The sequence below is a fragment of the Mus caroli genome, unplaced genomic scaffold (assembly GCF_978045245.1).
Source record: "Mus caroli unplaced genomic scaffold, Mus_caroli_1 scaffold_10, whole genome shotgun sequence".
NCBI lineage: Eukaryota > Metazoa > Chordata > Mammalia > Rodentia > Muridae > Mus > Mus caroli.
In genome coordinates, this window is record NW_028227265.1 from 36,233,295 (window position 1) to 36,246,184 (window position 12,890).

Here is a 12,890-nt window from a genome sequence, read left to right on the forward strand (position 1 = left end):
ATAATTTCATAAATCACTCTCCTTGCTGCCTGCTTATTTGTTTGTCTTTGTCTCTGCCTCTCTGTCTCTCTATGTGTCTCTGTCTCTCTATATGTGTCTGTGAATCTGTGATTCTGTGTGTGTGTTTGTGTGTGTATGAGTCTGTGAATCTGTGAATCTGTGTGTGTGTGGTCCTGGGGGTTGAACCTACTTCCTCTAGTACACTAGGCCAGCATTCCATTAGTAAAACATTTTCCAAATCTTCCTAAGTTGCTTCTGATCTGCTCTTTACTTGCCTACTTCTCTGACTTGATCATAAATATTTTAACTTTTATAATTAAAGAAAATTATAAAACTCATCTTTCTTATGATTTTGGTTCTCTCTATTCCTTTCCGAAAAGATATTTGCTATAATTTCATTCCTGTTAACTTTAATGAAGATTTTCTTGTGCCTTCATGTGAAATATATTTCTGAAGAACGTAGTGTAGGAGTTTAAAAAAACATCCGTCTCGAGGGCCACAGGCCTCATCCGGCCGGATCAGCACCAGGGGAGCTAGAGCGCAGGGTCAGCTGACACCCACCAGCTACCCACGATCCCCGCCACAGGATTTTGAGACTGCTGGTGAGTGGAACACAGCTTCTGCTCCAGTCCAATCACGCGGGACCTGAGACTGCTCTGGTTGGGGAGGCAGAAATCCGGCCTACATAGGGCCACAAGCCTCTTCCGGTCAGAAAAGTACCTGGGTAGCTAGGGCGCAGGGTCGGCTGACACTCGCCAGCTACCCACAACACCCGCCACAGGATCTTAAGACTTCTGGAGAGTGGAACACAGCTTCTGCTCCAATCCAATTGCGCACGGGACCTGAGACTGCATTAGTTAGGGAAGCAGAAAACCGGCCTGAGTAGGACCACAGGCCTCTTCCGGCTGGACCAGCACTGGGGTACCACCAGCTACCCACGACCCCCGCCACAGGATTTTGAGACTGCTGGTGAGTGGAACACAGCTTCTGCTCCAATCTTTAACCAGTGACAACGACAACAACTAACCCCAGAGATTACCAGATGGCGAAAGGTAAACGTAATAATCTTACTAACAGAAACCAAGACCACTCACCATCATCAGAACCCAGCACTCCCACTTCGCCCAGTCCAGGGCACCCCAACACACCGGAAAAGCTAGACACGGATCTAAAAGCATATCTCCTGATGATGGTAGAGGACTTCAAGAAGGACTTTAATAACACACTTAAAGAAATACAAAGGAACACTGGTAAACAGGTAGAAGACAGTAAAGAGGAAGCACAAAAATCCATTAAAGAATTGCAGGAGAACACTGCTAAAGAGTTACAAATCCTTAAAGAAAAACAGGATAACCTAATCAAACAGGTAGAAGTCCTTAATGAAAAACAGGAAAACACATCCAAACAGATGATGGAAATGAACAAAACCATACTAGACCTAAAAAGGGAAGTAGACACAATAAAGAAAACCCAAAATGAGGCAACACTGGAGATAGAAACCCTAGGAAAGAAATCTGGAACCAAAGATACGAGCATGAGCAACAGAATACAAGAGATGGAAGAGAGAATCTCAGGTGCAGAAGATTCCATAGAGAACATCGGCACAACAATCAAGGAAAATGTAAAATGCAAAAAGATCCTAACTCAAAACATCCAAGAAATACAGGACACAATGAGAAGACCAAACCTACGGATAATAGGAGTGGATGAGAATGAAGATTTTCAACTCAAAGGACCAGCAAACATCTTCAACAAAATTATAGAAGAAAACTTCCCAAATCTAAAGAAAGAGATGCCCATGAACATACAAGAAGCCTACAGAACTCCAAATAGACTGGACCAGAAAAGAAATACCTCCCGACACATAATAATCAGAACAACAAATGCTCTAAATAAAGATAGAATACTAAAAGCAGTAAGAGAAAAAGGCCAAGTAACATATAAAGGCAAGCCTATCAGAATTACACCAGATTTTTCACCAGAGACTATGAGAGCCAGAAGATCCTGGACAGATGTTATACAGACACTAAAAGAACACAAATTCCAGCCCAGGCTACTATACCCAGCCAAACTCTCAATTAACATAGATGGAGAAACCAAAGTATTCCACGACAAAACCAAATTCACACATAATCTCTCCACGAATCCAGCCCTTCAAAGGATAATAACAGAAAAAAACCAATACAAGGACAGGAACCACACCCTAGAAACAACAAGAAGGTAATCCCTCAACAAACCTAAAAGAAGACAGCCACAAGAACAGAATGCCAACTTTAACAACAAAAATAACAGGAAACAACAATTACTTTTCCTTAATATCTCTTAATATCAATGGACTCAACTCCCCGATAAAAAGACATAGACTAACAAACTGGCTACACAAACAAGACCCAACATTTTGCTGCTTACAGGAAACTCATCTCAGAGAAAAAGATAGACACTACCTCAGAATGAAAGGCTGGAAAACAATTTTCCAAGCAAATGGTATGAAGAAACAAGCTGGAGTAGCCATTCTAATATCTGATAAGATTGACTTCCAACCCAAAGTCATTAAAAAAGACAGGGAGGGACACTTCATACTCATCAAAGGTAAAATCCTCCAAGAGGAACTATCAATCCTGAATATCTATGCTCCAAATACAAAGGCAGCCACATTCATTAAAGAAACTTTAGTAAATCTCAAAGCACAAATTGCACCTCATACAATAATAGTGGGAGACTTCAACACACCACTTTCACCAATGGACAGATGATGGAAACAGAAACTAAACAGGGACACAGAGAAACTAAGAGAAATTATGAATCAAATGTATCTGGCAGATATCTACAGAACATTCTATCCTAAAACAAAAGGATATACCTTCTTCTCAGCACCTCATGGTACCTTCTCCATAACTGACCACATAATTGGTCACAAAACAGGCCTCAACAGATACAAAAATATTGAAATTATCCCATGCATCCTATCAGATCACCATGGACTAAGGCTGATCTTCAATAACAAAATAAATAATAGAAAGCCAACCTACACGTAGAAACGGCACAACACTCTTCTCAATGATACCTTGGTCAAGGAAGGAATAAAGAAAGAAATTAAGGACTTTTTAGAGTTCAATGAAAATGAAGCCACAACATACCCAAACTTATGGGACGCAATGAAAGCATTTCTAAGAGGAAAACTCATAGCTCTGAGTGCCTCCAAAAAGAAACTAGAGAGAGCACACATTAGCAACTTGACAACACACCTAAAAGCACTAGAACAAAAGGAAGCAAACTCACCCAAGAGGAGTAGACAGCAGGAAATAATCAAGCTCAGGGGCAAAATCAACCAAGTGGAACAAGAAGAACTATTCAAAGAATCAACCAATCAAGGAGCTGGTTCTTTGAGAAAATCAACAAGATAGATAAACCCTTAGCCAGACTCACTAGAGGGCACAGGGAAAGCATCCTAATTAACAAAATCAGAAATGAAAAAGGAGACATAACAACAGATCCTGAAGACATCCAAAACACCATCAGATCCTTCTACCAAAGGCTATACTCAACAAAACTGGAGAACCTGGATGAAATGGAGAAGTTCCTAGACAGATACCAGGTACCAAAGTTGAATCAAGATCAGGTTAATGATCTAAACAGCCCTATATCCCCCAAAGAAATAGAAGCAGTCATTAATAGTCTCCCAACCAAGAAAAGCCCAGGACCAGATGGGTTTAGTACAAAGTTCTATCAAACCTTCAAAGAAGAACTAATCCCAGTTCTTCACAAACTATTCCACAAAATAGAAACAGAAGGTACTCTACCCAACTCATTCTATGAAGCCACAATTACTCTGATACCTAAACCACAAAAAGACCCAACAAAGATAGAAAACTTCAGACCAATATCCCTTATGAATATTGATGCAAAAATCCTCAATAAAGTTCTTGCTAACCGAATCCAAGAACACATCAAAACAATCATCCATCCTGACCAAGTAGGTTTCATCCCAGGGATGCAGGGATGGTTCAATATAAGGAAATCCATCAACATAATCCAGTATATAAACAAACTCAAAGACAAAAACCACATGGTCATCTCCTTAGATGCGGAAAAAGCATTTGACAAGATCCAACACTCATTCATGATAAAAGTCTTGGAAAGATCAGGAATTCAAGGCCCATACCTAAACATGATAAAAGCAATCTACAGCAAACCAGTAGCCAACATCAAAGTAAATGGTGAGAAGCTTGAAGCAATCCCTCTAAAATCAGGGACTAGACAAGGCTGTCCACTTTCTCCATACCTATTCAACATTGTACTTGAAGTCCTAGCCAGAGCAATTCGACAACAAAAGGAGATCAAAGGGATACAAATTGGAAAAGATGAAGTCAAAATATCACTCTTTGCAGATGATATGATAGTATATATAAGTGACCCTAAAAATTCCACCAGAGAACTCCTAAGCCTGATAAACAGCTTCGGTGAAGTAGCTGGATATAAAATTAACTCAAACAAATCAATGGCCTTTCTCTACACAAAGAATAAACAGGCTGAGAAAGAAATTAGGGAAACAACACCCTTCTCAATAGTCACAAATAATATAAAATATCTTGGCGTGACTCTAACTAAGGAAGTGAAAGATCTGTATAATAAAAACTTCAAGTCTCTGAAGAAAGAAATTATAGAAGATCTCAGAAGATGGAAAGATCTCCCATGCTCATGGATTGGCAGGATCAACATTGTAAAAATGGCTATCTTGCCAAAAGCAATCTACAGATTCAATGCAATCCTCATCAAAATTCCAAATCAATTCTTCAAGGAATTAGAAAATGCAATCTGCAAATTCATCTGGAATAACAAAAAACCTAGGATAGCAAAAACTCTTCTCAAGGATAAAAGAACCTCTGGTGGAATCACCATGCTGGACCTAAAGCTCTACTACAGAGCAATTGTGATAAAAACTGCATGGTACTGGTATAGTGACAGACAAATAGACCAATGGAATAGAATTGAAGACCCAGAAATGAACCCACACACCTACGGTCACTTGATCTTCCACAAGGGAGCTAAAAACATCCAGTGGAAGAAAGACAGCATTTTCAACAAATGGTGCTGGCACAACTGGTTGTTAACATGTAGAAGAATGCGAATCGATCCATTCCTATCTCCTTGTACTAAGGTCAAGTCTAAGTGGATCAAGGAACTTCACATAAAACCAGAGACACTGAAACTTATAGAGGAGAAAGTGGGGAAAAGCCTTGAAGATATGGGCACAGGGGAAAAATTCCTGAATAGAACAGTAATGGCTTGTGCTGTAAGATCGAGAATTGACAAGTGGGACCTCATGAAACTACAAAGCTTCTGCAAGGCTAAAGACACCATCAATAAGACAAAAAAACCACCAACAGATTGGGAAAGGATCTTCACCTATCCTAAATCAGATAAGGGACTAATATCCAATATATATAAAGAACTCAAGAAGGTGGACTCCAGAAAGTCAAATAACCCCATTAAAAAATGGGGCTCAGAACTGAACAAAGAATTCTCACCTGAGGAATACCGAATGGCAGAGAAACACCTGAAAAAATGTTCAACATCCTTAATCATCAGGGAAATGCAAATCAAAACAACCCTGAGATTCCACCTCACACCAGTCAGAATGGCTAAGATCAAGAATTCAGGTGACAGCAGATGCTGGCGAGGATGTGGAGAAAGAGGAACACTCCTCCATTGTTGGTGGGATTGCAAGCTTGTACAACCACTCTGGAAATCAGTCTGGCGGATCCTCAGAAAATTGGACATAGTACTACCGGAGGATCCAGCAATACCTTTCCTGGGCATATATCCAGAAGATGTCCCAACCGGTAAAAAGGACACATGCTCCACTATGTTCATAGCAGCCCTATTTATAATAGCCAGAAGCTGGAAAGAACCCAGATGTCCCTCAACAGAGGAATGGATACAGAAATTATGGTACATTTACACAATGGAGTACTACTCAGCTATTAAAAAAATGAATTTATGAAATTCCTAGCCAAATGGATGGACCTGGAGGGCATCATCTTGAGTGAAGTAACACAATCACAAAAGAACTCACACAATATGTATTCATTGATAAGTGGATATTAGCCCAAAACTTAGGATACCCAAGATATAAGATACAATTTGATAAACGCATGAAACTCAAGAAGAATGAAGACCAAAGTGTGGACACTGTGCCCCTTCTTAGAATTGGGAACAAAACACCCAGGGAAGGAGTTACAGAGACAAAGTTCGTAGCTGTGATGAAAGGATGGACCATTTAGAGACTGCCGTATCCAGGGATCCATCCCATAATCAGCTTCTAAACGCTGACACCATTGCATACACTAGCAAGATTTTGCTGAAAGGACCCAAATATAGCTGTCTCTTGTGAGACGATGCTGGGGCCTAGCAAACACAGGAGTGGATGTTCACAGTCAGCTATTGGATGTATCTATCACAGGGCTTCCAATGGAGAAGCTAGAGAAAGTACCCAAGGAGCTAAAGGGATCTGCAACCCTATTGTTGGAACAACATGATGTACTAACCAGAACCCCGGAGCTCTTGTCTCTAGCTGCATATGTATCGAAAGATGGCCTAGTCGGCCATCAATGGAAAGAGAGGCCCATTGGACTTGCAAACTTTATATGCCCCAATATAGGGGAATGCCAGGGCCAAAAGAATGGGAATGGGTGGGTAGGGAAGTGGGGGGCGCTATGGGGGACTTTTGGGATAGCATTGGAAATGTAATTGAGGAAAATATGTAATAAATATTAAAAATTAAAAAAAAAACATCCGTCTCATGTTGAAATTGGTTAGCATAATCTATACATTTTTGCTGAAATATTTATATGTTTTATCCCTAAGCCACTTGAGCCTGGTGTTTCTTGATTTTTTTTCCTATGGGAATGATCTGCCCAGTTTTAAGAGTGGGGATATTGAAGTTCCATCCTGTTATTGTATATAAATCTTTATCTTCCCTAAGATCAACCCATGAATTCAGCATGTAATATCTTTATTTCTCTGCCTTTACAGTTTTGGCTGGAACTTTATCATTTCATACAACTGTAGCTACCTCTCCTCTGTGATATTTCTATCCTTGTATAAATATAATATAATATATAATATAATATAATATATAATATAATATAATATATAATATAATATCTCTTTTTGTTCCTTCACCTTCAGAAGATACAAAGTGCTTTAAAGAGGGGCAAGTCTCTCTTTTTTGAGAGTACCTTGGAGAAAGTTATTGATAAGCAAAGACTTAAGAGTGTTATTTTCTTGAGATGTTTTGTTGTTGTTGTTGTTGTTGTTGTTCTAAAAATATCACTTTGTTTCTACCTATCTGGCTGCCCTCCCTTGAGGCTTGATGGTTTTCCATGGTGGAATGCTTAGAGTCTTTTCTGCTTTGACTTTGTGCTCCTTCCTAATTTTTACATGTAATTGCCTTGTGCTTACAATCAAGAATCTCTCACACACAGCAGCCCACCTAAAGCTGGTAACAGTTTGCCCTTGCTTGCATATAGGAGCCCCACACTTTGTCTATGCTATATGTAATTTACACCCTTGACATCAGAATTTCCATTTTTTGGTTAATGACACTTTCTTTGAGCTGCTGCTCATTCTTCTCAGCTGCATTTGTTGGTGCTATTTTCACTGTTACCCTATGAACTGAGGACACAGAGTCTCTCACACCATCATTACAGAACTTGAGTGGCCTGAGGATACAGTCTGACACCATCATTACAGTCCTCCAGTGTCTGTAGACTGTTATGTTATTAATTTGTACCTTTGATATCTGTGCTCTCATGCTTCCTGTTAATCACCAGTATCTTTCTGTTTCACTTTAAAGAATTCAATAATTTCTGCAAGGCCTATCTAGAGGTAATTCATGCCATAAGCCTTTGTTTATATAGTGTTCTTCATTTCTGAATGCCCCATTTCTTTAGGACAGCCTTACTAATACACAAAAGATACATCTCTGAACAAGTTTGTACTTAAATGATTTCTATCACAGAGGTACTTACTCGCCCATGTTTATTACCGTGTTGTTCACAATTGCTAAGGCATGGAGCTGTCCTCTGTGATTTTCAACAGATGTATGGCTAAAAGAAATATAGTATACACACACAATGGAATTTTCCTCAGCCATAAAGAAAAATAAAATGACAGCAGTTGAGGGAAATGGATGAAAAACTTTATGATTTCTATCATAAGAAAACATTCAGACTCAGAAAAGCAAATAGCACATTTCTGTCACATGTGGAGCCTAGATTGTGTGTGGTGTGGTGTGGTGTGTGTGTGTGTGTGATGTGTGTGTGTGCCTGTGTGTGTACATGTATGTGTCTCTGTGTGTGTGTCTCTGTGTCTGTATCTTTGTGTGTATAACTAGAAAGGGGGAGCATGAGATAGGAAGACATCATTAAACAGCATCTTGTCTCTTTGGCTCACTACTGTACTTCCGCTATACAGGGGAGTGTCTGACATTTACTCAACGAATACTCATTAGTTCAGTAACCAAAAACCTAAAGTCTCAGTGTATTTTTCGCTTCTGGGCTAAAATCTATGTGTTTTTTTTGTTTGTTTGTTTTGTTTTTGTTTGTTTGTTTTACGAGACAGGGTTTCTCTGTATAGCCCTGGCTGTCCTGGAACTCACTTTGTAGACCAGACTGGCCTCAAACTCAGAAATCCGCCTTTCTCTGCCTCCCAAGTGCTGGGATTAAAGGAGTGCGCCACCACCACCCAGCTTAAAATCTATGTTGATTACATAGAATAAATCAGTAGCTTGCTAGAGAGAGAGAGAGAGAGAGAGAGAGAGAGAGAGAGAGAGAGAGAGAGAGAGAGAGAGAGAGAAAGAGAGAGAGGGAGATGAAGGGAGGGGGAGGGGTAAGAAAGTGTAACAAAACACATGTGACATAAATGCAGAGTGGTTTATTGGAGAAGGAAGTTCCAGCAAGAGGGAAGGAGGAAATGAGGAAGGAGGAGAATAAAGCAAAGTGCTGGAGAGTTCCATACCGGAGTCCAACTACTCACCTGATAACTTAAAAAGCAATCTACTAAGAAATAGATAATATTATTGTCACACACACACACTTAGATTTGGTTCAGTCTCTAGGAATTTTCAAAGCCAGGAGGAATGAAGACATTCAGTGTGTCGTAGATCTTGAAATGAACAAACACTAGTGTGTTATTGTTAACTTTCATAGAACATATTTACCAGGTTCATTGTATATATTCATTTTAATTACATTAACATAAGACTCAGATATCATTTTACTTTTGGTTAACTATGCATATGCTAGCAAATCAATGGGCTTTCTTGAAGATGATTTCTGATGTGCTTAGGAACAGGGGTTTCCTTTGAAGGTAGGAGCCTTGATTCCATCTAGGTGTTTGTCAAGTAACATGAACTGTTATGAATTCATGTCTTTTCAGATACTGGAGCTCCCACCTACATGTATGAGTATCAATACTACCCAAGTTTCTCATCACCCCAAAGACCCAAGAATGTAGTAGGAGACCATGCAGATGATGTCTACTCTGTCTTCGGTGCTCCAATTTTAAGAGGTAATAGCAGCTCTTTGCTGGTATATGTGTAGAATTAATAGGTCTGGACTCCAGCCTTGGTTTGGTATTCTTGAACAAGTTTCTCCAGTCTTGATGTTAATATCTTAAGTCAGTATATTGGGGGTGAGGTATGCATGGATATGGCTATTCTTTCTTCTGGCCTAACATACATGAAGAAGAATATATATTACTGTTTTCACGGCATAACTTCTCTCACAATCCTGACCATTAACAAGAGGTTGAGATGTTGAATATCATACATAGGCCACTTGATGACAAGAATCCCATTCTTGAACTTATACTCAAACTTATACTCAAAAATAACATACCAGAACATGACTGAAGGTAAGGTCAGAATTGATGCTAATTAAAATCAGATTCACATATATATGTGGTATATATTAGTATATGTTTTAGTTAGGGTTTTACTGATGTGAACAGACACCATAACCAAAGCAACTTTTATAAGGACATTTAACAAGGGCTAGGGTACAGGTTCAGAGGTTCAATCTGTTAACATCAAGGCAGGAGCATGGCAGCACCCAGGCAAACATCACACAGGAGGAGCTAAGAGTTCAACATCTTGTTTTAAAGGCAAACAGAGGAGACCAGCTCTCACATGGTTAGAAGGAGGGTCTAATTGCACACTTCCACAGTGACATACTTCCTCCAACAAGGCTACACCTCCTAATATTGTCAGTCTCTGGGCCAAGCATATTCAAACCACCAAAGTATGTCTACCAGTCTATGTAGATATTTAATATATGAGTATGTGAATTTTTATCTATATTATTGTTAATAATACATTATGACACTCTAACACAGTTAATATTTGGAGAAAACCCTTCTAAACCTATGACTTTCAGAAATTGCACGTGGCTCCTAATCCACTCTCTAGCTTCTCAGGGCACATCAGTTGTCATGGGAAGCTCCCAGTTAAATGAAGAACTTAGCACATCCATATTTTTATATTTTCAACACTCACAAGTTTACAAGACTAAGAAAAGACCTAAGAATCAACAATATTATGGGGTAGAGGAAACTCCATGGTGTGACATTTCTACCCTGAGTGTGGAAGAATGAATGGATGGGCGTGGAATATGAAGGCAGTATTGGATGGGCTGCATCCCACTGATAAACCCTAGATCGGTTCCCCTCAGTCTGAAAATGTGCACCAGTTGACCAGGACTCTGTAGACTTTTGACTAAGTCCGTATAGAATAGGGTTCAGAGTTCTGCCTGTAAACAGTACCCTGAGTTCTGCTGGTGGTGGGCTCAAGAGCTATGCTTTTAGCACTGATGGGTTTTTAACTACCCTTCCTCCCCCCACCCCTTGGCCCTTTCTTACAGAGGGTGCCTCCGAAGAGGAGATCAATCTCAGCAAGATGGTGATGAAATTCTGGGCCAACTTTGCTCGGAATGGGTAAGTATGATGGCAAAGATGGGACTGGGGTATTGGACAAGACTTCAAGGTCTTCATTGGGATGAAGAGCAGTTTTTAAAGTTTAGTGATAAACTCAAATTCAGTCACTTCAAACCATTGCTCTTACATCGTTTCTCCCAATCTCCTGTGATGTACAGATGGTTGGGCACAGATAATCCAGGAATCACTATAAATCTCATTACAAATGCAGAGATCACAGAGTAGCTTTGAGGAATTCTATTTGATTCTGTTCCCAGGAACCCTAATGGCAAAGGGCTGCCTCATTGGCCAACGTATGACCAGAAAGAAGGATATCTTCAGATTGGTGGCACCACCCAGCAAGCCCAGAGACTGAAGGCAGAGGAAGTGGCTTTCTGGACACGGTCCCCGGCCAAGAAACAACCCCAGCCATACCACAATGAGCTGTGAATGCAAAGCTCTGCCAGGCTTATACCAGAGAAGCCAAGATATGGTTCTTCCACTAACGGTGTATGCAAATCCAAGATGGATCTTGGAGGACCCTGAAGAACTTTGTCATAGATACAGGCAGAGCCCGGGGAAGGGAAATGTTGTATTTATAGCTTTAATGTAGAGAATAAATGTTCTTTATATGGTCAAATAAGTATCCGTGTTTTAGACTGACTATAAATGCATGTATTCCAGAAAGAGAGTAAGAGGTGGGGGGAGGGAGGGAGAAACAAAAAAGGGAGAGAAAGGAGACAGAATTCACAAAAAAGATCTTTCACAAGAAGTACCTTAGCAAAACAGTTACTTTGAAATCAAAGAGAAAAGAAACATGTTGCAGAAAAAAAAAAAAAAAAAACAGGATTTGAATTTAGGCTTTTCTTATACCTCAGATGGGAGACATCATCCGGCATCAAGGCAAACAATACTAACATTTAGTAACATTCTAGAGATGAAGTGAGAGATGAATATGAGAGTTTGAAAGCTATGGGAACTGCATATTGAAGGAACACTACAGACTTCTCTATGTATATTGTCAAGTGCTCATGGAAAAATTCAGATGCATGTTTAAGACCTTAGAAGTCTTATCTCCCACGGGGCTACACCCCCAGATTGTGAAGCAAAAGAAACCCCACCTTTGTCAGTCATTTGATTATGGCAATGTAAACAGTAATAAGTGTACAGGCTTTTCTGGCCTTCAGTTCTTCCCTGAGAGATCTCAAGTTACCCTGAGGAGTTTGTGAGAAGGCTGACATCTTTCTCTTCCAACTTTTAACATTGTGATTAGACTATGAGGAGATTGAATTGGTTCCTGTGGGAACCTTCTGTCCCCAAATTCCAGCTCTTCAAGACAAGTGACCTCAAGAACAAGCAGGTGCTCAGTAGCAGGCAGGACACTCAGCAGGAATATTATGAAGGCAAGCTAGGTATCAGAAGGGACCTGGATTAAGTATGAGATTTCTTCCAAATACCAGAGCCTAGAACTTGAGAAAACACAGGTCCAGAGATACAAAAAAAAAAGTGTGTCCAAATTCCAGAGATGAGATATTGTGAGACCCTGATTTGCTCCATAGTTCCTTAGCCTCTTCTGAGGGTATAGTATTTTCACAGCCTGAAGCATCTGCTCACTGTTCTCAGCCTTTGGATGTTCACAGTGCATGGAGATTAGAATGCTACAGGAAGAAATTTTTAGGTTGGTAAAGATTGGGTAGCTGTCGATCTCTGTGATTTGAAAGTTGAATAATGGTTGTAATCTAAGTGTTGAGTAATGACTGCTCAAACAAAAGGGAGAAAATTGTATATAGGTGTGGCTTAGTGTTGCCATTAGGCATCCAGAGAGCTCCTGAGAAGGTGGGAGGCTGTCTATCACTTTAGATGATATAATTGGTCTCAGTAGTGGCAATGTCAGGAGTAAGTCTATAGCTATGTGG

At 39.9% G+C, this 12,890-nt stretch overlaps 1 protein-coding gene across 1 annotated transcript in view; it reads left to right on the forward strand.

Moving 5' to 3' along the window:
* LOC110300015 (carboxylesterase 1F) overlaps positions 1–11,617 on the forward strand; it is a 28,170-nt gene extending 16,553 nt beyond the window's left edge. The window contains exons 12-14 of the mRNA XM_021170046.1: positions 9,442–9,573; positions 10,923–10,995; positions 11,253–11,617. Of these exons, the coding sequence (XP_021025705.1) occupies positions 9,442–9,573; positions 10,923–10,995; positions 11,253–11,424 (377 nt within the window). The 3' untranslated portion in view covers positions 11,425–11,617. The remainder of the gene's footprint in view (positions 1–9,441; positions 9,574–10,922; positions 10,996–11,252) is intronic.
* The last annotated feature ends 1,273 nt before the right edge of the window (positions 11,618–12,890 follow it).